The 25,918-nt window shown below is 30.3% G+C and overlaps 2 protein-coding genes across 2 annotated transcripts in view; one reads left to right on the forward strand and one right to left on the reverse strand.

Moving 5' to 3' along the window:
- LOC126747780 (headcase protein) overlaps positions 1-24,530 on the reverse strand; it is a 297,681-nt gene extending 273,151 nt beyond the window's left edge. Inside the window, exons 1-2 of the mRNA XM_050456581.1 lie at positions 24,135-24,530; positions 6,493-6,683 (exon numbers count right to left, since the gene is read on the reverse strand). Coding sequence (XP_050312538.1) covers positions 6,493-6,683; positions 24,135-24,308 — 365 coding nt within the window. The 5' untranslated portion in view covers positions 24,309-24,530. The remainder of the gene's footprint in view (positions 1-6,492; positions 6,684-24,134) is intronic.
- Positions 841-5,064, forward strand: LOC126747786 (uncharacterized). Its single transcript, XM_050456588.1, has 4 exons — positions 841-996; positions 1,376-1,502; positions 1,637-2,264; positions 4,038-5,064. Exons 1-3 carry the CDS (start codon positions 976-978, stop codon positions 2,260-2,262), a joined length of 774 nt encoding a protein of 257 aa, XP_050312545.1. The 5' UTR covers positions 841-975; the 3' UTR covers positions 2,263-2,264; positions 4,038-5,064.
- Positions 24,531-25,918: the final 1,388 nt, after the last annotated feature.

Below are 25,918 nucleotides of genomic sequence, written 5' to 3' on the forward strand. Positions count from 1 at the left end.
TTAAAAATAAAAAAGTTTTAGCCTGTGACGTTAATTGTGGGACACTCTGTATAGTCAAAATGATTGTCACGCTCTAACTCGGAACGATGGCGATGATCGACATTTTTACTGATACAGAAAACGTCTTATCGCGTTAAGCACAAGAATCCGAATAAAGTGACCGTGAAATGGGTGCACCAACTTTTACGTCTTTAAAATCTTATGCGTGTTAAGTGCCTACATTTTAAAATATCTTTGAAGTGGAGGCAGAGAATATTGATGTTATGACTTATGACACAAATTGATTAGTGTAATCATTTAAATTAAATATACTCCATAATTGCTAGAAAAAATAAATAAACGTCGAATATTAAAATGGAGTGAATATTGTTATTGATGGGGATAAGAAACCCTTTAATTTTTTCTTATACTTAAAGAGTAAACAACTATATTAAAATTTACATCTGGTTTATAAACTATACTGTTATTTTCTTTACATTTTTAAAAATTTTCAGAAGGGTGGCTATTAATTATCGTATATGGGTATTATCAAAAATAACATTACTAAAATCCAAAAACTTGTTTTTACTAAATACTCTTTTTATTGATTTTCATTTAAACTAATTTTAAATGATAAATAATTTCGGCTATACGTTTTTATTTAATTTTTATTTAACTAAATAGTCATGTTATTGATGCGAATAGATAATTTGCAGTGATGGGCTATCTTGTATTAATTATACTTCAAGTCCGGTCCTTACAAAACACACCATGTAGTATGCATTTTTTGCTTACTACGCGCCACTATTTTAAAATAACAAAAACAAAATTCCATCTGTGAGACGCCACCCGAAGCCGATCTCATTACGCATTTTAGTGTGCTACGTGCCGGTTATAAGTTTTGAGTGTGTTTTTCTTTGTGTATCATGAATCATCAAAAGGCAAGAATGGCTAGATTAAAACGCAAAATGATGAAATTAGAGAAGATGTTAGAGGATGTATCTTCTAGTTCCTCAAGTAAGTGAATTTAATTTTTATTAATTTAGGTTATAGCATTTTATGTAGTGGGGGAGAAGGGCCTTTCTCGCTCTTAATTGAGGAGTTTGTATACTCTTAAACGCACTGGCTTTTAGATCTTATCTATTTATAAAGACAGACAGACCTTTCTCGTTTCCTGTTCTCTATTATCTACCTATAGCAACTTATATGAATTATATTTTTCTACACAGGTGGCCTTTCTCGCCGCTGTGGTAGAGAGAATTCTTAATTTTGTAATCACCTAGGGGTCTTTCTCGCCCCTAATAATATTCCTCAGTATTTACTTAAAAAAAAAAGAAAAAAAAATTAAAAAAAAAACAAAAAACAAATATTCACCAAGGGTTTTTGTTTTTTGTAGGTGAGACTGAACCGGAAAATTCTGTTCAAATCATTAGACCAAAAAGACGAAGAATTCTGGATTCAGACTCGTCAGAGTCAGGAACTCCAATTCAGATGGAAGAGCCCATTCACTTACCACAGTTTACGGATATTTTAGGCTCTGACCCTTCTGCAGATTCCAGCAAACATATATTATTAAGTCAACATGTGGTTAATCGCTGGTCTAGTTATTTACGACAGGGCTTGCAACCAGATGATAAGACCTTAATAAAATCTAAGTGGACTACTCCAGAAAACTGTTCAGCCTTAAGTGCCCCTGACCTAAATCCAGAAATTAAGAAGATGTTATCGGACACGGAAGTTAAGAAAGACTCCTTTTTATCTCATATTCAGAATGACATAGGAACTGGGTTCACAGCTTTGGGAATGTCTTTGGACATTTTATTAAAGGGAGTGAACTTAGGTGAACAGCAGATGAAACAGGACATCTTACCCGGTTTAGTAGATAGTGCAAGACTCTTATGCAATGCTCACTTTTATTTGTCTATGCATAGAAGACACCAGATTTACCCTAAGTTAAAACCTGATATGCATAGGGTTGCTAAAGAGTCGAAGCTGGATTCCTGCTTGTTTGGCGAGAAATTGTTAGATAAGTTTAAAACGGCCCAGGCTATCAAGAAATCAAGTGCAGAATTTAGAGCGGCTTCTAGAGGATCATCATCTGCTGGCAATTCCGGGCATTCTTTAAACTTCCCGCGCAGGACGACAAATACAAGGTTCAAACTGAAAAACTTTGTGAGAGCGGACATAGACAAGAAGTACCAAAACAGGTCGACACTCATAGGGCGGAACCAACAGAGCTACTACAACAGGGCTCAGGGTCAGAGGTTTCAACAACGATATTAGAGGTAAAGAAATCTAAATATGCCGGAAGATTAAAATATTTCACCCAAACATGGAAAAATTTGACTAAAGATAAATATGTGCTAAACACGTTAAGCGGTTATCGCATTCCATTTACTAAAAAGCCTCGTCAATCTATAATTCCAAATAAAAACATTAGAAAATCTGAATTAAAAATATATAATAGAGAAATTCGGGAACTAATAAATATAGGCGCAATTCGACAATGTGATCATGTGGCGGGACAATATATTTCATCATATTTTCTTGTCCCGAAATCAGGAAACAAATTCAGATTTGTATTAAACTTAAAACGCCTAAATTGTTTTGTTTCAACTACACACTTTAAACTTGATGATTATCGTACAGTCAAGAATTTAATATCGCAGTCTGCTTACATGGCAACGTTAGACCCATTTATAAAAAACATAGAAAATACCTTCGTTTTATTTTTCAACAAAAGTTATATGAATTTACTTGCTTACCATTTGGCCTCTCCACTGCTCCATATGTTTTCACAAAAATTTTAAAACCGGTTACCCAACAACTTCGCTCCGATGGTAACATTTGTGTAAATTATTTAGATGATTTCTTTTTTATAGCTAACACATATACAGAATGGCTCAAAAACGTTAAGGCATCTATTTCGCTTTTGGAGAATTTGGGTTTCATTATTAACTATGAAAAATCTTTTTTAAGTCCAACAAAGGAATGTAAATATTTAGGTTTTGTATTTAATTCCGAAAAACTAAAGATATCATTGCTAAAGTCAAGAAACAATTAGATATGGTAAAATTGTTTTTTAAACTAAATAAGTGCACAATTAGATCCTTTGCAAGGCTTATTGGGAATCTTATTTCTATTTGTCCGGCAATTATGTATAGTTGGGTTTACACGAAAGTATTAGAAAGAGAGAAATATTTAAATTTAAAGAATAAAAAATATAACTATAATGCTAAGATGTATATTTCACAGGAAATAAAATCTGAATTACAATGGTGGCTTAACGCTATTCTAAAATCAGGAGTGTCTTTATTATTTAAAAAATATGTGAGGGAAATTTATACAGATGCTTCCAAAACTGGGTGGGGGGCTGCCTGTAATGGTGAAACTTGCCAAGGTTTTTGGAATGAGAAAGAGAAGGAGAAACATATTAATTACCTAGAACTTTTGTCTGTTTTTAACGCCTTTAAATGTTTTGTAAAATTTAATACGGGATGTGCAGTACTTTTGAGAGTAGACAATACGACTGCCATTTCTTATATAAATAAAATGGGAGGCATTAAGTTTAAAGAACTTTCGAATTTATCAAGAAAAATTTGGCTTTTTGACGCAAAAATTTTTATTTTTGCGTCCTACATAGAGTCTACAAAAAACATCGAGGCGGACAGGGAATCTAGAAAAGTATCTATTGAGACTGAATATAGCTTACATGAGAGATATTTTAATATAATTAAAGATCATTTTGGTGAACCCCAGATTGACTTGTTTGCCGCTAATATAAATGCAAAATGTAAAAAATTTGTTTCATGGAAAAGAGATCCGGGTTCATGTGCGGTAGATGCGTTCACTTTAGACTGGTCCTTCAATTTTTTCTATGCCTTTCCAACTTTTCCTTTAATTATCAGGGTTCTGAGAAAAATTATTTTAGATAAAGCTTTGGGTATTGTGGTTGTTCCTTTTTGGAACAACCTTTTGTACCCACTCTTTGTAAAATTACTTGAGAGTAATCCAATTTATATTGGCCCTAACGCGAAGCTTTTATTGGATCCTTTCAGAAACAGTCATCCTCTATGGGAGAATCTTACCCTGGCTGTAGGGGTATTATCAGGAGAGCGTATGAAGCTAGAGGATTTCCAAGATCTTCGATAAACATCTTAACCGCATCACTAAGTGATAACACCCTGGCTCAATACAATGTTGCTTATAAGAAATGGTGGGCGTTTTGTAAACACAGGGATATCGATTTATTAGATCCATCTGTAAATAATCTCATTGAGTTTTTGGACGAACAATTCAATAAAGGCTCCAGTTATTCCACTTTAAATACATTTCGCTCGGCTTTAAATATCTTATCCACAAAGACAGAAGATCATCTAGTAAATCCATTTCTCAAGGGCGTATTCAGATTGCGTCCGGTTTTCCCTAAATATACCCACACTTGGGATCCTAAAAATGTTTTAGAGTACTTATCAACACTTTTTCCGTTAGAATCATTGAATCTTGAATTTTTGTCATATAAATTAATTACATTGTTAGCGTTGTGCACAGCTCATAGAATTCAAACTCTTAGTAAAATTAACATAAATTGTGTCTCAAACTTAGGAGACAGGATTGAGATCCTTATTCGAGAGTTGTTGAAAACATCTAAACCGGGTAGAGAGCAGCCTAGATTAATAATTCCGTTTTTCAAAGATAAACCTGAGTTGTGCGTTGCTTCGGTTATAATATTCTATAAAGAAAAGACCAAAGCGTTTAGGGGTGATATTTCAACTCTGCTACTAACTCATTGTTAAAAGTTATAATGAAAAACAAACTCTTTTGTCTAAATTCAATCAACTTTTATTTAATCTTTATCCGCCACGACTTCATATGGAACTGTTTTTTGTTTCTTACCAAAAATACGCCTTATCCTCTAAACCTTTTTAACCTAAACAAAGTATCAAGTTACAAACTAATATTTCTCGGCTATCGCTACGTACTTCTTAAGTGCCGCACATCATTACTTTTCCCATAAATAACTGACACTTATTTCGAACCTATATAACAAAAAGATTATTGTCCTTATATTTAAACCGCGTAATATCATCGTAAGCCGTATCACGCAGCATCTACTCAGACAATTTCGAGATGGATTAAAAACATTTTAGGTAAAGCAGGCATAGATATTGAGAGATTTAAAGCGTACAGTACCCGTCATGCTGCCTCATCGACAGCATTCAGATCAGGGGTAAGCATTGATACTATTAGGTCCACCGCGGGATGGTCTGAACATTCAGATACATTTTTTTAGTTAAGTTTTACAACAGACCTGTTATAGTAAACTCCCAGTTAGCGCGATCCATTATCTCATAACATTTTTCTTCTCTAATAAATGTATAATGTATGTAATAGAATTAAGAATTAAGAAGGTTAAAAAATAAGTATTATTATTACGGTTTATTTCGTTTATTAATAAATAATTTCATTTCTTTTGTAAGGTTTATACTCACTCCTTATATAACTTTTTTGAATGTTGATATTTTTATAGTATAAGATTATTAAGATTTAGTATTGGTTATGCTGACAAATTACCAAATAGATTTTGATTGTAATCAATCTTGTTCCACACAGGTGTTTATTTAATCATAATATAATATATTAAAAAATAAATATAAATAAATAAATAATATAATAAAAAACAAATAAATAAATAAATACCTTTTGTATTTTTGGAAAATCGCTCCTTCACTTTAAACATCTACATGGTGTGTTTTGTGCGGACCGGACTAATCGTATAATTACGATTGAACTTCCTTACAGGTAAGTCGTTTAATCTTAAATTATAGTCCAAGCTTAAAAAATCGTACTTTACATGCAATTTAAAGATGATCGAGGAAAGACCAATTCACAATATACTATAATTATATTTATAATTAAATTATTAGATTTGTTCCAGTTAGATAGAGGATAGTGCAAATTATTTATTACATTAATACAGGGAGGCTTTCATAAAGCTATTTTATTTAAGTCCTAAAAAAAAGATAAATTAAAACCGATCCTTTATTGCACGTTTTTTAGATTATAAAATATATGATATTATTTATTCATAATTGACTAATTTTTTAAACCTTTATAGCAAATTTGTATATTTTTTTACTGTAGCCTAACTTAGTATTAACTTTGCACCTTAAATCCTTACACGGTAACATTTTCACACAATTTATTTTTTCCCTCGTTTAGTAATATCGCTTTCATCGATTTGTTGTTAGAAGTTTTATGGCCCTCAGCTGAAAGTACCGGTGTCGAGATAAAGCCAGGGGGCTAATAAAACGCTAACTACCTATTTTTACTCCTACTTTTTTATTTCTTTTCTTTTCGTTTAACATAAAATAAGAAATACGAGTACGTTTCAGATGCAATAACTTTTTACGGGTTTGTTTAGGTATTGGCGAAAATTAAGTTAAAAAGTTGTAATAAATAAAAAAGTTACCAATATTCATTGTATATTAGTCAAAAAAATTTACTACTTACTTGCATCCACATGCTTTGTAAGCCAAGTCATATCCTTTTTTCGTCCATAAGTTTTGATGACGTTGCCGTTCAGACCAAGATCGCGCACGTCCGCATGTTTTAAGATACGATAAGACGGTTTGCTCCCACTGATCAAAACATTCGCGATGCATATATCTGCCTGATGTGCACAATTCATTATTGCATGTTACCTAAAAAAAAAACGATATTAAATAACATTAGTTATATCATAAACTTCATTAGTTGTCTTAAATACTCTTTCGATCTTTTAGTTTTATTGCATCAATTCAATTTAAACAATGCACCGATCTACTTTTTGAAAGTAGGTGCAGGAAAAGTAAATGATGCAATTTATTCATCAAAAAGTTTCAAATTCCAGCACTACCAATCTATTATTGCTTTTATTTTAATTTTACTGGCTGCGATTCAACATCTGGGTTCGCAGGGAAAGGCAAAAAAAAAACATTGGAAGCGCTCATGAACTCTCCGAACTTGGCTGAATTAGCAAAGCCATTTTATGAGCCTGATTCTCATCCAACTGTAATAGCTCACAATGGTTGTAATATGATTGCACATATTTACAATTACACTAAAGGAAAAGCAACTTTAAACGATTTGAGATTTCAGCGTTACGAAATCTTAACTGCTAAATCTACATTCAAATTAGAAAAGTTACCACCAACAATTGGAGCAGCTACACAGCATTGTTTCAGAGTATATCAACTTCAAATGTGGCTTGGTAACAACCTAAATGCAACCATGTGGGGATGGAAAGAGTCACTCGTGAATAATAGTACAATTCTTATGCCTCGATACACAAGCGACACGATGACACCCGAAGAGTTACTCAAAAAAATCTTTTGCACCTGCAAAGATAATTGCAGTACAAATCGATGTGGGTGCAGGAAGCATGGGCTATTGTGCACATCATTGTGCAGTAATTGCCAAGATACAGGCAACTGCTCCAATATCGATGAAATAGAGGAAGATTGCAGTGATTCGGAAGAGATTTTAAATGAGTATGAACTTGAGACGCCGAAAATGAAGACTCTGATATCAGCGATTATGAAGATGCGGAAAACGCTGAAGAACCAGATTGTACTGGAGAGTCCGACCATGAACAAGTTTCACAGCATGTAAGTAAAAAAAAAGACTAATAAATCAATAAAACAATACGTCGTATTATATAAACTGTACATAATGTAAAAAAATTTCTTGTATCATAAAATATAAACATATTCATAAAATCAAATACTGCAATAAATTTTCAGCAATTTTGTAAAATTTTAATCAATTTTGTACAATTATTTCATACTTCATTAAATATTTTTTATGGAAATATGTAAAAACCGCTGATTTCGATCAAAAAGTAGCCAAATTTTGTTTAATAAAATCGATTTGGAATTGGTAAGTTCAAAAAATCGATTCTACTCTTCGAAAATTATAAAGCGATATCGATTTCTCTGGCTGATTTAGTGTAATATACAGAATACGCGTCGAGGCACGGGATACATACTCCCAGCTTACCCCCCAGTAAGCTTGAATTGTCTCCTGCATAAAACAATCTATTGAACTTTACATGATGAAATATATATTTTCTTATGTATTTTTTTTCGTAGAATCTAGTGGTGTTATTACTTTTTTGACATTTTAAAAAATTTTAGTAAATTATTAACAATTAATAAAAAGTTCATTGTTGCAAAAAAATTTTTTTCAGTTTTTTGCATTTTTTGGCTTATTTTCAAATGGGAAGTATAACCTTTCTTTATTTGATTAAAAAGTAGATATTAAAACAAAAAAAATAAGCCCCATATGAACTTCCTAGGACAATTCTCTGAAGGACAAATTTCGTTTAAAAAAAAGTAATTTTTTCGAAAAACTTGAATTTCTGGAAAAATTGTTATTGTATAGTACTGAAAAAAATAGAGATTATTTAGGATGCTAAAGGGTATATTTATACCAAGTTTTATGAAAATTGCATAATTTTTGGATAAATGAAAAATAAAAAAATGAAAATAAAAAAATGAAAAAAAAAATTTTTCGCAATTTTTGCTTGAATATTTTGAGGTTATGTTCAAAAGTGCCCTCTACAAAAATTATAGCTTTGTATATTATCTACAACTTTGCCATTAAGCACTTTTTATTTGAGCGTCAACTTTTGCCGGAAATAGCGATAGAAAAATGCTCCAGCTGTTTTTTTTCAGTTTTCACCCCCGCAAAACCACCCCGCAACTACCTCAGGTATGAATTTATTTTTTTAATGTTTCTTATGAACCCCTTTACCACATCCAGTCGTTCGTTTGCGGGTTGCAATTTTTTTGTTAAAAAGTACAGATTCCCCGGACTACTATTCATAATTTTTATTTATCTTTTTTTTTTATCATTCATTCGTAGTGTAATAAAGCAGTTTTAATAATTTATAAATGTATTTTTTTTTCATTGTTAAACTTTAAATGTAGATATAAAATTAAATTATGCCAATCCTAAGAAAGTAACGAAATTTTAAAAAATTCCGTTAATCAGAATATTGCCGTAAAAATATTGCTACAGGCAATATTTTGATGACATAATTTAAAAAAAAAAGTAAATTTTAAGATTTCCCATATAAAAAAAAATATTCCAAATTTTAATAAAATTGAAGAATAAATGTTAAATGTATAGCCAAAATTAAAAAAATATATTAAGTTTATCACTCTTTTTCTTGGTTTTCTTGGACTTTCGGACTAGGAAAATTTAACTTAGCCTCCTTTTTTTTTAAAAGGAATTCACTGTTAAATTATTTACTATTATTTATGGGACATCTTGTATATGTATGTACATATATGAAATAAAATATATAATATAGGCAACTTAAAAGAAAATGTAAAATGTCAGTAATAAAATTGGTTTTACTATGCTATTTTTTTCGCTCACAAAGCTTGATAGCACTCAACGGTTTTTGCACGTCTCGAAGCTAAAAACAACTTTAAAAATAAATTTTTTCACACAGAGATAAAAAACTTGTTTTTCGTATATATGTTTACTTTGTTACGTTAAGCTCGGCATAAACAAGATTATTACAATACCTAATTATATTTTGCAAAAAGTAAATTTTGTTTTGAAATACTCTAGGAGTTTAAATAATATTTGAGAGATATTGAAAACTCCTTTAGCAGTATGTACATACAGTTAATGAAAAACATATAAACAGTATGTTCTATGTGTATTTAGATTTTATCTGTAAAGTTATCTTTAGTTATTAATCCTTTATAGTTACAATCCAATTGAACCTTAATTTTCCTATTTTTCTATTTCTTAACTGTTAATTTCTATATTAATTAAACTAATTAGTAATTAGTCATTAAAATCTTAAAACAGTCAAATTATTTAAAAAAATTAAATTACTTACTAATTAGTTCTAGTAATTCTTCTTATTTTTTTACTCTATTATGGAAAAAAGCGGCATTTGTGTTTTAAGCAAAAAGAAATTTTTTATAAAGAATTTTTTTATTAAATGTGTCTTGATGGTTGTTGTAATTTAAAAATTTTAAATGCATTAATGTTCTCAACATAATATAATTTGACTTGATATTAAAAAATATCTTAATTTTTTCATTATTACCCATTATACATTTAAATGAGGAGACGAAATTTAAAATTATAAATAAATTTAAAATCATCGAAAAATAATAATTTTATATTAGTGAAATTGCAGTAATCTCTTATACCCATTTGGCTATAAATAAATGTAAGAGGCACTTTTTTAAATTAATTTGTTTTTTACTTATAATTGATTTATTTAAATAAAATCCAAAAATATTTTTAACTACCCTCTCAATCTATAGTAAAACTATTTGTAAAAGCACAGGGCCGAGCCGTGCCGGGGGTGCGCCGCACCCGGGCGGCGCTCATTTAAGGCGGCAAAATATCCGAAAAATAAAATAAAAAAGCGCCAAGTAATGAAAAAAAATTATGAATAACACAAATTTAAAACTTATAATTAAGGCGCCAACAGAATACAATGTTTACTGAAACCGAGCATTGTTCCCCGAATCGTTGCTATAATAATAATAATCTATATAGATAAATAAATAGGTACCAGGACTAGGTAATAAAAACAATAGCACCGCAATTATGATGGGTTCAGCCAGGGCGGCGCCGGCGCCGCCACCGGTGCTGATGATGTTATAAGGGCGGCGTAATTAAAAGAGCCGCGTAAAGTACCACCAATAGTAATTCCTCGAAATTTATTTCTTGCGGAATTTCAATACTTTTGGGTAATAAATAATATGTATTTTGGAGCTGCAGAAATAAGCGGGGGTGTAATGTTTAGAAATTCCCACCCTTTTGTTTTTAATTTATTTTAATTTGCGAGTTTTAAAGCGACTTGTCGATTAGTGTTTATTTTTAATACATTTTATATAAAAATTGTGTTTGTGTTGTTAACGGTAAGTTTAAAATATTTTATTAATATCTTCAAAATATTTAGAACTTCATGCCTTAAGCAATTTTTCATTGAAAAAAGTAATGTCTGATTTTTGTGCCAATTTTAAAAAAAAATATTTGTTGATTTAGAATTTAGATGGCTGATGGTCGAAAGAGGCTTTCTGGTTCCCAATCCCGAAAAAGGAAGCTAGAAAAGGAGGAAGATGACAGGCGGTTAGCAGGTTCGTTAAAAAAGGTTTTTTGCGTCATCAACAAACCCACAACAGGCACAACCTCAACCTTCAACAAGCCAAAGGCCGGATGTTCAACCTTTGACGTCAACTGAAGCCGATGCCGAACAACCAAACCAAATGATGGAGATCAACAACCATCAGGAGATGAACTGAAACAAGATGATCACTCGACGAATACGCCAGCAAATACGCAAACTGAGAACATTGAAGCTATTGAGGTAAATTAAGAACGATTTAAAGATCCAGCATATTGGCCCGAAATATTAACGGATAATATTAGATTATTGATTTTAGGAATAGGACCCGTTTAAATTAAAAATATTAATTATGCCATTAATAATTTAAATAGATGTTTTAGCGCTGCTTACTTTGAAAAAAAATTAACTAACAATGGCTTATTTACTCAAAATCTAAAGATTCAGTGTACTGTTTTCCTTGTAAATTATTTAAAGTTTCTGATAATAGTTTTAATGAGGGGAATGGCTATAGTGACTGGCGACATTTATCTCGGACTTTAGAAAGACACGAAACCAGTAAGGGGCATTTTGAAAGTGTTAGGAAATGGCTTGAATTAAAAAAATCAATAGAAAAAGGTTTAACTGTGGACTCTATCAATCAAAATTTATTTCAAAAAGAAAAAAAAAGATGGACTTCGATTTTAGAGAGAATAATATCTGTTATCCAGTTTTAAGCTGGATAAAATTTAGCTTTTAGGGGTAATAGTCACAAACTATTTGATAAGGGTAACGGTAATTTTCTGAAATTAATTGAGATGATTGCAAAATTTGATTCTGTAATGGCCAAACATATTGATAGAGGCCAAAAAGATGGGAACAAAATGCCGCATTATTTGGTAGATAAAATACAAAATGAATTGATTTTTTTAATAGGAGAAAAAGTAAAAAAGTGTATTGTTGGATGTTTAAAATTATGCAAATATTTCTCTATCATTCTTGACTGTACACCTGACGTTAGTCACCAAGAACAAATTACCATTATTGTTAGATTCGTTTTTATTGATGATTATTCTAAAAGTACAAACACTATTGGTCAGGGCCTGGGGTTAACAGATTTTTTATTAAATTATTTAAAAGAACTGGATATTGATATTGCCGATATGAGAGGTCAGGGCTATGACAACGGAGCAAACATGAAAGGCAAGCACAATGGCCTACAAAAAAAATTTTTAAATATTAATCCTAGAGCCTTTTTTGTACCCTGTGCCGCTTTTTTTAAATTTAGTAGTTAATGATGCAGCAAAAAGCTCTCTAGAAGTAACTAATTTTTTTAGCATTATTCAGGAAATATATTCAAATTCAAATTCAAAATTGTTTATTTTGCCAAAAGTAAAAAATACATGTATCATTTAGTTACACATAATATACACAGTTGACAAAAAAGGACCAATTCACGATTACAAAACCGGTAACAGTGACCGCTGAGCGGACGCCTGCGAAAGGACCCTTAACCTAATAAATAGCTACTATAATAAATACAAAAAATAAATTAAAAAAATAGTACATATAAAGTATGCAAAGAGAAATAAATAAAAAACTACTTAATAAAATAATTCCCAAAAAAAAAAAACAAAAGAAAACAAAAAACAAAAAGACAAATTAAAAGTAAGAGTTCTGAAGAGAATGGGAGCGCGCAGAAGGAAAACGAGTCTTGATGACAGTTAGATTTTAGGGATAAGTCAGGGCGTGGCAGAATATTAGAAACAATATGAAATAAAAAAATAGAAAATCAAATAAAAAATAAAAAATCTCAACATCGGAGTTATTATAATATTGATCTTATTTAAGTACTTAAATTTATTTATGTGACTTTTAAAACTTATAACCTAGTCTGTTCTTCCAATAGGATCTTATTTATTGAATTTTTAAAAAACAAAAATTTTGAATTCTTAAGGACTTGTGTCAAGCTATTCCACATTTTAACAGCAGTGTATGCAAAACTTTTTTCATAGCATGAAGTTCTATGGTGGGGTACAATATAGCTTTGGTCATTGGCGGTACACTGTAGCCCTAAAGTAGTTCTTGGAAGCGGTTTAAATTTTTCTAAAAGGTAGGGGGGTTTGCCAGTACTTATTACTCTGTGTATGAAACAGTAAAAATGTTGTTTTCGTCTGTTGGTCATATTTATAATTTTAAATTCATTTCGATAGGGCGTTATATGCTCTCTATAAGATATATTATATGATAACCTCATACACCAGTTTTGCATCTTTTGAATGGATCTTTTAGTTACCAATGATAGCGAGTCACCATAGACAACATCACAATAGTCAAACAGGGACAGAACCAGAGAATTACATAAAAAATATTTTTGTTTTTGAGGTAGATACTTTTTATTATAATTAATATTTTTAAGTCTTAAATATGAAGTGGAAAGTTTACTATTTATGTGTGGCTGAAAAGATAGGTCTGTGTCAAAAATAACCCCCAAATTTTTTGCATTTTGAACGACTGGTATAGTATTATTATTTAAAGATACCTGAAATATTTGTTCAATTTGTTCACGAAGTTGTTTATCTTTGTTTATTATAAGAATTTTAGATTTATTTGCGTTTAATTTTAAATTATGGTTCTTTGAATATAAGACTAATTGGTCTAAGTCATTAGTAAGTTTTTCTTTAGTTTCTATCACATTACTCTTCACTACAGGTATAGTAAGTTGGGTGTCGTCGGCAAATTGATTGAATTTACAAAATTTAACACTCCTGTACATATCTGCTACATAAATGGCAAATACCAGAGGAGAAAGGACGGATCCTTGAGGTACTCCCTTTTTGACAAGTTTGAGATCCGACTTTATTATTGTAGAGTCTTTTTTTGTACTTACGTAACTATACCTAAAGGTTAAGATATTTTGTAACAAATTTAGTGCATCTGTAGAGAATCCATAATACTTTAATTTTGCTAATAACAGTTCAAGATGTACCGTATCGAAAGCTTTACTAAAATCTAAAAGTGTCATGCAAGTACTATTTGTTTGTTCTTGATTTTCTCTTATATCATTGAGGATATTAGTTAGTGCTGATGTTGTGCTAAAATTCTTTCTAAAACCAGATTGGCAGGTTGGGACTATATTTTGCTGTTCTATGAATGACTCAATTTGTGAGTAGATATGCTTTTCAAATATTTTTGACATAGCAGAAAGTGTACTAATTGGTCTTATATCTTTAAGGGTTTTTGGATCGTTAGTTTTAGGTAGTGGTAAAATTTTTGCAGTTTTCCAGATTGTTGGATAAGTTGAAGTTAATATGCAAGAATTAATAACATTTACAATAGCATTCGCACAAAAGGGTAGACACAATTTTATATCCCTTATTGATAAAAGGTCCTCGCCAACAGTATTAGATTTTATTTTAGAAATAATTTTAAATAAATTTTCATGGGTAATTAATTTGAATTTTAAATTAATATGAGTAATTAGTTTGTTGTTTTTATAAAAGTCAATGAGATGATTTGGTACTGTATTAGGCTCATTATCTGTTTCTAAAAAAAATCATGTATATGAGTGGCGTCATTAAGAGTTTCCGGAATGTCTATTTGATTATTTTTAGATGTAAGATGAAGTTTTTTTGCTGTACTCCAAAAAGCCCTTCCATTACTCTTCGCAAAAGTATTAAAAAATGTAATTTTTTCCCTAGCAATTGCATGTTTTGTGAAGTTTCGAAGCTGTCTGTAATACTGTAAATGTTGATCTAATTTTGTTCTTAAAAATTTTCTGTGGGCATTATCTCTTAATTTTATTAACTTTTTAACATTATCTGTTATCCAGGGTAAGTAACACTTTTCAACAATTTTTTTAGTTTTCAAGGAAGCATGTTCATTTATTATTTGTATTAAAGTGGAATTTAAAATGGAAACTTTTTCATTTACATCGTTAGCCCTATACAATCGATCCCAAGATATTAACTTCCCTTGGTTTATAAATGTGTCAATGTTAATGCTATTGTAATCTCTAAAAGTAATAGTTTTAAACTTATTATGATTTTTTGATATCTTGAGAAGAGAATATATTAAATTGTGATCCGTAATACTTTGACAAATAGCCAGGGATCCAGATTTTGTACAATTAATATTTTGACCTGTGATTATAAAATCAATGAGGTATAGTATCAATATCAAATAGTATCAAATCTAGTAGGTTCCTGAATGTGCTGAGTATATTGAAATATTTGTAATAACTGCCTAAGCTTGTTGGGGTAGGTAGAGTTACTTAAGAGGTTTATATTAAAGTCGCCCACTATAATAATATTGTCATAGTTGACAGATAAGTTACCTAACATATCCTCAAATTGATCAAGAAATAAAGAATTGCTCACTGTGGGTGCTTTATAAATATTGATAAAAATATGGTTTTTGTTTTTAATTATAAATTTTATAGCTATATATTCAAATAAATTTTGATTTAGATCAACTAGCGCAAAACTTATGTTTTTATTAATATACAGTGCTACCCCGCCTCCCCTTTGAGCCCTATCTTGCCTGACAAATCTATATCCAGGAATATTATACAAGTTATTAGGTACACCTGGATTTAACCATGTTTCAGTTAAACCCAGTATATCAAATTTATATTCTGACATATAATTTTGGAACTCGTCAAATCCTGTATTTATCGATCTCACATTAAGATGACCCACCAAAAAACCCTGCAAGTCTGTAAGATAGTTATCATTTGACACATAATTATATACATTTTCTCGATGTTAAGCAGACAAGTATATGTCTTTTTTTCGGCCTCAACTTACAGACGGAATGCTCTATTAAAAAAGCTGCCCAGGCTAACACTAAAGCCCTTATCGGATACCCGCTGGGAAAGCCATATTGAGGCAATAGAAACTCTTAGATTTGAGTAAAAAAAGTGTATGATGCTCTGTTTACGCTTTTTAATGATGAAAGCAGAGATAATGAAACAAAGAATATTGCAATGTCCCTAATAAATAAAATAAAATCATTTAAATTTATTTGTTCGTTAGTTATTTGGTACAACATTTTGGCAAAAATTAATATAGTAAGCAAAACACTGCAAAAGTCTAATGTTATTTTACCAGAAGCTGTACAGATGCTAAAAGAAATCAAATTATTTTTGACACAAATGAGATCGGAAAACGGGTTTTAAGACATGATAAATGAATCTAAGAAAATTGCGGAAGAAGTAGACGCCGAAATTTCCTTTCCAGTCATTCACCAAGACCAAGGAAAAAAAACGTTTTTTGATTATGAACACAAGGATGCGCCAATCCAATCTCCAGAAATAAATTTTAAAGTAAATTTTTTTTTAATATTCTCGATATTTTAACCTCAAAATTGAATGAGAGATTTCACGATTTCAAGCATTTTCCAAACCCGAAATAATGACCTATTGTAAGAATTTAGAAGCTAAATTAACTGACCCTGAAACAAAAAATATGGACATAAATGGATTGGACCTCTATAATGAAATCGACATATTATCAATTTACATTAATGATAGAAATATTTTCTCGGCCAAAGAAATATTAATATATCTGGTTGCTAACGATTTGAAAGGCATATTTCCAAATTTATTCGTAGCTTTAAGAATATTTTTAACAATGCCAGTCACTGTATCTCATGGGGAACGCTCATTTTCCCAACTAAAATTAATAAAAAACTACTTAAGATCCACAATGAGCCAATCAAAACTATCAAATTTATCAATAATAAGTATTGAGGAAGACATTGTTTCTAATTTAGATGTTACCGACCTAATTAGGGAATTTGCATATAAAAAGGCAAGAAAAGTAAATGTTAGTATTTAAACCAGGGTTCTAATTACTTTTTTTTAATTTCTTTAAATTAGTATGTAAGTAAAATGTATTTTCTTTAGGTGTTTATATCGATGTAATTACATATTAATATAGAAATACTTATTTAAGTAAATAATATATGCTTTTATGTATATTTTTTGTATAGATAATATATTGATATATTGATTAATATATATGTGTTTGGAATTTAATTCAATATACTTTTTTTATTACACCCTTTTTTTTAAACGTTGTACTTTGGTAAGAGCATTTTTTAAAACACTTTTTATAAAAATCACTGCAGAAGGGCAAATACCCTAGAATCGGCCCTGTAAAAGCATTTCATTTTTCAAATGTATTACAGGTTATTAGTATAACTGTTTCATATACTAAACTGTTTAAAATTTATATGTGGAGTTGTCACAAATTTATAATGAGTTATCTATTTTAATGAATAATATATATCTTATTGTATTTAGAGAGTATAGGATTCAGTTAATAATACACTGCACAAACAATTAAATAATAAAAGGTAGTGTTAAAAGTTTCAGTTAATTATTCTTTTAAATGAGTCTACTTTATTATTTTTTTTTTCAATCATTGGTATAAGATTATTTTTAAATTTATCTTAATTTTTTTAAGTAATTAGACAAATAAATCAACCAAAAAAAATTGTTTTTTATCAAAAATTATATAAATAATACTTATTGACATTAATTAAAAAATTTAATTTGTATCTTGGAAGTCAAACAGAATTAGTATACAAAGTATAAATTAACGTTTTTTCAAGCACAGAAAAAGAAACTTAGGTATTTAATATATAGTAGCTTAAAAAAGCCAAACATACTGAAATTCACTTGATTTTTTATATTTATAGAAGAAATCATATTTTTGTTACTATTTACAATGTTATGATAAATTCAAAATTTAAAAACTTTTTATTTATCCCAAAATAAATTACACTTCATTTTTAAATATAACAATAATCTCGGTTGATGATAAATAAAGGACTACCCTGCGATTAATAAACCGATTCACAAGTCTGGAACTTATTTTCAGAAATGTGTAGAGCGCCTCAAAAACTAAAACCTAAAGAAAAAAAAAATCACTATTTATTCTTAACAATAAAGTTAATAATTTTCAGTTTATGACAATTAATTTTGGTATCCGGTCAAGCACAAGAACCCCCCATAGGTCACTAGGAGAATAGCACTAATAATTCATTATTATTTATAAATTGGACTGACAGAGAACGCACAGATCTAGCCACAAATAGTCAGATAATTTCAACATTTTCTCACATTTTCATTAAATTGTACGTTGCTCTTGCAAAAGTTTATTTTTAATGTGTTTTGAAAATGTAGATATTGCTAAAGTATTTTTTTCAATTGGAATATTGTTCCATATTTGAGGTGCAACAAAAGCAAAGGATTTTTGGAAATTTGCAGAACGGTGTTGCGGTACAAGAAAATTGCCAGTATAGCGAGTTTGGTGATAGTGATCTCTAGATATGAAAAGTTGATATAAATATGGCGGTTGCTTGGATTTTAAAACTCTATAAATAAAATTGGTTAAATTTAGCGTACGTCGATTAGCCATAGATAATATTGAGTGTTTATTTAAGTGTGGAGTAATATGATCTCTATACAAAATATTATATGAAAATCGCAAACACGCATTTTGCAACTTCTGAATAGATTTAGAAATTCTGTTAGTCAAAGAGCTGTGATAAATGATGTCACCATAATCCAACAAAGATAAAACAAGAGAGTTACATAAATAGTATTTTGTTGTTGAGGGTAAAAATCTGTTTACTTGATATATTTCCTTCAATCTTAAATAGGCAATGCAAAGTTTCTTTTTTATATGCGTTTCGAAAGTTAATCTTGTGTCAAGGTAAACACCTAAATTCTTGACTTCTGTGACAACAGGCAACCTTTCATTATCTATCATAATATTTAAATGTTGATTAATATTTGCTATTCTGGCTTTGTTCTCTCCCAACAATATTACACATGATTTTGCAGCATTTAGCTTAAAATTATGATTATTTGCAAAACTTCGAATTTTTTTTAGGTCATCATTAAGATTTTTCTGAAAATGCTGCAATAGATCTTGATTAAATGAAATGTACAGTTGGGAATCATCAGCAAACTGTTGTATTTTGGAATTTATAACCTCTGCAACGTATAATGAAAACAATAATGGCCCTAATATCGACCCCTGTGGGACGCCCGTTGTCACCGGTATGTAATCAGATTTAATTTTGTTGGGCCCATTATAAAGAAGTGTACTCTGAACACGCCCGACTAGATAAGATTCAAAGAATTTTACAGCTTCCTGAGAAAAACCAAGATGGTGAAGCTTAGCCAACAACATCCGGTGACACAGTGTGTCAAAGGCCTTACTGAAGTCTAATAGGCAGAGGCACGTGATTTCTTTCCGATCCTGATCAAGCCTTACATCATTCACCAAGTTAATTAGGCAGGTACTAGTGCTAAAATTTTTTCTGAATCCAGATTGGCTAGGCGGAATTATTTTTTTAGATTCGACAAATGAAACAATCTGTTGATAAATGTGCTTTTCCAAAATTTTTGATATAGCCGGCAAAATACTTATGGATCGAAGATCTTTAAAGTCTCCTGGATTTGAAACTTTTGGTAATGGTAAAATAATAGATTTTTTCCATAAGTCCGGATAACTATTTTCTAGAATACAAGTATTAATAATATTTATTAAAGCATATTTACAATAAGGAAAACATAAGTTAATATCTCTTATTGATATCTCGTCTTCGCCTGTGGCATTAGTGCTAATAGAATTTAAAATTTGGATTAATGCTTCTTCGTCTATCAGACCAAACCTTAACTCCTCGGTAAATGATTGATGCCTATTTTGTTCATAAAAATTAACCTTTTCATCTGAGGTAGTATATGTACTTGAATTAGAATTTACAAAATAATTATTTATTGCAGATGGATCTGGAAATAGCTGAAAAATGTCATCGGTATTTTTAGTTTTGGTCAGATTTAACTTTTCAGCAGATTTCCAAAAATCCCTTCCAGACTTTGTAGAAAGAGATTAATAGTAAGCTATTTTCTCACGGGCTATGGCATGTTTAGTCGTATTTCGAAGTTCCCTATAGTATTGCAGTTTGGCGTCGGTTCCATGCTGTAGATATTTCTTGTGGGCCTTATCTCTTAATTTCATTAGCAACTTAATGTTATTCGTAATCCATGGTGTATATGGCCTATCCTGGATTTTTTTTTTGTTTCAAGGGAGCATGCTTGTTAAGTAAAAACATGATAAATGAATTAAAAATGTTTAATTTATTATTAATATTAGTTATATAATAAATAATATCCCAATTTAGTGCTCGAGCGTCCCTCTCAAAGTCACCCACTGTAATATCGTTATAATTTCTAAAAGAAACAAATTTTTGAAATGGCTTGTTTGAAATCAAATTAAAGCATGCAAAAGTTAAACAGTGATCAGATACACTTTCTGAAATAGGTACCACCTCACAACTCTCAGGGATGAATGCTTTACTTGTTGTAATTAGATCTAATAAACTCGAATAATCTCCAGTGTGACTAAACCAAGTAGGGGTTTTAACATATTGCTCCAAGTCATAATTTTGAAGCAATTTGATAAAATCATTTTTTGGTGTAGTTTGGTTTAGAAAATTAATGTTATAGTCTCCGACAAAAATTGGATAGTCACAAAAGGGTACGGTAAGACTTAAAATGTCCTCAAAGCTGTCTAAAAAGTTATTAATGTTTGCAGATGGTGGTTTGTATATTGTGGTGAAAATAACAGATTTTTTACCTATGTTAATTTTTATGCTTAAATATTCACAAGATTCTGAATTAACTTGAAATTGAAGTATTTCATATTTTAAATGACTTTTTAGGTAAACACCTACTTCTCCACCCCTGCCAACTCTATCCTTTCTAACAAATTTGTAGCCATTAAGTTTAAATGAAGTTTCGTCATGGGAAAGTGTCAGCCAAGTCTCAGTTATTCCTAATATCTCAAACTGATGTTGATGTACATAGTTTCTCACACTATTCTTCTTCATCGAATCCTGTATTAAGAGAGCGTACGTTCAAATGCGAAATTTTAAATAGATTTTGACCAGACCTAGCGCGCGACCCCATGTCATCCATTATCATTTAAAATATAATTCCCCCAATAACCACCAGCCGGAGCCCCTATACTGAACCAAAATAGATGCCCCTTGTTGTCTATACTTAACATTAAAATACAAACTAAAAACCCACAATCAAAATTTAAAGGTGATTTTTTTATCACAGTTATAAAATGATGTATATCATGCATTTATACTAATATGCCTTTAAAGAAGTTGATCCACTAATTAAAAAAAAAAAAAATAAAAAGCTCATTATAGTATTCTCTTCTATAGTACTCTCAAAATATAGTTTAATATAAAAAAAAAATAAATTTACCCACAGAAAGGGAATATGTGGCATTAGCGCAAAATCATGAGATATAGGTACAGTCTTATTAAAAAAATAATAATAAAAAAATACATGTTAGATACACAATACGTAATACCCACTTCCCAAAGCCAGCCACAAATCATACACTAAATATATGTACATATTACTTACACTTAATTCTCTAAATTTCTAGATTTCTTAAATTTCTAAAAACTTACTTTAATAGATTTTATTAAAAAAAAAATATATATATATATGTATATGCATATGTAGGTTTATATATTGTGTACATACGCCAGATATGCTGTGTAGAAATGAAGGGCTACTTAATTTTTCTTCCCTTCCAAATAAGTCTTCAAGTTTTTTCTTAGCCAATACAAAAGGAAGGAACCCATTCATTTATACGTAAATCTAGGCAGCAATTTTGATTCTTTAACAAAATAATAATTATTATTCGGAGTCACTACTAACCTGTCTGTCAGTTTGTGTATTGGAGGGCAGCTTACCGATTACGTCATTAACATGTAAATCATGTTTCTTTTATTAAGATATTTAATTGTTTAAAGTATTAATATCACTTAGAATGATATTCGTTACATTTCTATTTCATTTAATTGTTTTTTATTATTTTTTGATAATAAAAACTAATTTTAATTTTTACTTTTTATACATGCACTTGTTAACCAAAAGTCATTTTCTTATGTATGTGCAATGGTTTGACGGAGGTAATATTAAAAAATTGAAAAATCTAATTTTACTACTACTTTGATCTAATTTGCCTAGAATTTTTATTGGAAACTCTTAAAATAGAACTGCAAGACAAAAACAATATTTGAAAATAATATTCTCAAAACACTTATAACCTAAATTGTTGACATTTTATTGGTATTATTTTTCTTTATTGTCAATAAGGAAAATGAGAATAATATTTAAAAAATATATATTTTGAAAACAAAATTTATTTAACTATTGTTCAACTTACCCAAATAAAAATATATTGGCAATATTCTTTGTTTTAAATTAAAAGTGCTCAACTGAATTATGAGAAAAAAATGGACGTGATTAGATAACATGCAGTTATTATTATTTTATTTAATATAATAGAAGGTAAGGAAATACCTATATATCGAACAATTTTGATCGTATAGGTATTCTCTATTTTTCAATTTTTTTTTACACACTGATACAATTACAATTATGTTATTAAATAATATGTTACAATGTATATTTAATATCTTATAATGTTGTAATTAATTATGTTATATTTTACTCTTTAAGACAAACAAATGAAATTTAGTATATTTGCTACTTTTTGTTTTATACTCATAAAAATTCAACTTTTTAAATAGGTTGCCATGAATGCCTTGAAAATTTTAATTTTTAATCAAGTAATCAGGAAAAATTGTTTTCATTGTGTTTTGTGACTTAATCTTTTACACGCCTATTAGAAATGTCCAAACCAGTAACTTTGCCTGTGATTTACTTTATTTTTTTTTAAATATGACGTTATTGATAACAACCACTCTTGATATGCAGATTTTTTTGCCGTATAATTTGTTATGGTTAGTCACATAAATAAAACACGCTTTGTTTCTGAAATAGAAGGTTGTGCTTTGAGGCTTTCTTAAATTATTTTTCAATTGATGTAATACATGACAACTTGTCAAGTGCAATTTTAGCGTTTACTAATATTTCAAGTGTTTACTGACTATATTTTTTAAAAACTGCATTTTAAAAGTAGTTGTTCATAATAAGGTGCTATTTAAAAAAAATAAAGTAAATGCCAAAAATACTGGTTTGGACATTTTAAATAAGCGTGTAAAAAATTCAAGTAATAAAATATAGGTAATGAATATTATTTTTCTTTGATTACTTGATTAAAAATTAAAACTTTCAACGCATTCATGACACCCTATTTAAAAAATTTAAATAAATTGTGTTTTCGCATGAGTATAAAATACAAATAATTACTTTCAAAATCATATTTTATATCACAATATGTAATATACCAATTGTTCCATTTAAAATAAAAAAGTTAGAGCCACTTCCTGCTAAATCAGAAGTAACAGAATATGTCAAAAGATGCTCTTATATTCAATCGATATACCAAATTTGATTTGATTTCTTTATCAAAAAAAATAAAGAAATTATTAAGTGTTCACTTTTTTCCGTGTCACTCGGCATTTCAATTTTGGGAATGAAATAAATTAATTTTATAATAGTTAAAAATTCGATTAAGGTGCAAATTTAACTTATATTAAAATTTCACTGTTCTTAAAAAATATTTTTTTGTCATATTACGTCCTGTCAATTTTACAAAACACAAATTCTTCAAATAAGTTATTAATGAATTAAGCTATCTATAACCCAAACATCATTTTAAAAAATGAATAATGATTCAGGAGGCCTTCTTAAATCGTTAGAGGGTGACGTTTGGAAAAGGCAAAACAAATACCGGCAACGCCATGGCCATTCACGCACCGCATCAATAAAGCGCGTTTGTAACCTTGAACTTGAGCAAAATTATCGACTCATGGGCCTTAGATGTGTTTTTTTACTATAAGATATCTTTTTTATTTTGTTAGAAGTGTTTTTCTTCAATTTGTTTACGTATATATTCCTAATAATGATTTTAAAATACTAACAAAAATATTTTTAAAGCTTGCAGCATGATCGCAAATATTTAAATAAAATACACTTGAACTTGACATAAGTTGACACTTAGAGGGTATTACTAACCCTGACGGTATCACGCAGATCATCGAGGGCGATCAACATGGGATCTTCTCCATGATTAGATCCGAGTCTCTGCTGAGCCCTTAAACAGTCCCCGGTAGGTACACAACACATCGTGTAACCCGGTCTTTCGAAACCAACGACGCTCTCCATCCCGGTAGCTCGGCGCGGAGCCATGAGCGTGGGCGCCAGTTTGCTCGTTTTTGTCTTTTTAACCGCGAGCCTTTTCGTTCGGAATACGGAGTACGAAAAATGATCAACAATCGACAAGAGAAACAAACAAACAAATCGGGAAGACGAAAACGCGTACGTGCTTAAAGCGAAGCCTACAGCAGTCTCGGCTCGTCGATGCCTACTACGGACTGCCTCGAGTCTCGAGTTGCTGTTTTAATGCAGTGCGTGAATCCGCGTGGAGTGTGGACACCGGGAACACGAGAAAGCGAAAGGAGGGGGGTTACTTTCAGTTTCGCGGCGCCGAAACGTGCGCCGCTTTTCACTCTCGAAGGCCCTGACCGGAGCTGAAGCATCCACCAGGCGAAAGCTGCTCCAGCGCCGGCGGGGTGAAAGCGTCACGACGCTGATGACGCGCCGCCATAAACAGCGCCGGCTGTAGCGAGAGCCCTGCACGTTTCTGCTGCGGTGCAACGCGACCCAAGGTTAGGTTCAGGTTCAACCTAGTTATTGCTCCTTGCGTCTTTATGATATCGTCACCTGTTTGCCAAACCCACAGATGTATATAGCTCCGCACCAGATAAATACTCCAATGTTAAATTTGCGGACCCTAAAAGCATGCTGGTCTGAGTAAGCTCTAGCATCCCAAGCCAAAATTATTAGTCTATGTTACCAAATTAAGCATCCCGGTTCGTTGCGTGCCCCTGCGTTACGGCGAGTAATAAAGGATTTTGGATCTTGGGTATTTAGTTAAATTTATAAATTTAGTGTGTCCTGTTTCGGTATTGACTAAAAGGTTTTTTTTACATTGATACTTGATGAAAGAATCCGCAAAATAGATTATTGATGGAGGGAGCTATAGATACATACCTAATGTATATGTATGTCAATTAAATTTATATTTCAGTTAAAAGCAGTATTATAATAAGTCCTATAGTTATAATAACAGAATAAATTTAAAGCACCCTTATTTATATAATAAAAATATAATATTTATATATTATAATTATATTTTTGTTTCTAAAATGTATATCAATGTAGAAATTTTAAATGTTAATTATAGAATAGTAATTATACAATAAGCATGATCAGGGAAGTACCCAAAGCCCGAAATTAAATATTAGGTTTTTTCCACGCTCACATAACTTGCTCTCGACGAATGAGAACAATGCAAATACCCAAAAACCCAATTGGTCTACGCAACCCAAATGGTCTATTTTTTCCTTAGTGTATTATTATAAAAGAATATTTTCGCAGTTGTGTCTTGTTTAGCTACACTTTAAAGTCTTAAATTAAAAATGGATGAAATAAGTGCTAAAAAAAGTCCATGTGGAAATAAATGTGAAAATTTTATTTGTGGCAATTCACGCAGAAATTTTACCGTTAGGATGTTTAGATTTCCAGTGAAACTTAAGGACATTTGAAATAATGGATATTAAATTCGGATAAGTAAAAGTTCAAGTTCGCTTCTTCACTCTTAAAAATAGGTGAATAAAAATTCAACAATTGTGTACATTTTACATACAATTTGATTCTGGAAGTGGTACAGAATCAAATTGTGTAGAATTTCTCTATGCTATTGTGTTTAAACAACTGTGGTTCTATAATCAACAAAT

The sequence above is a fragment of the Anthonomus grandis genome, chromosome 20 (assembly GCF_022605725.1).
Source record: "Anthonomus grandis grandis chromosome 20, icAntGran1.3, whole genome shotgun sequence".
Lineage (NCBI taxonomy): Eukaryota > Metazoa > Arthropoda > Insecta > Coleoptera > Curculionidae > Anthonomus > Anthonomus grandis.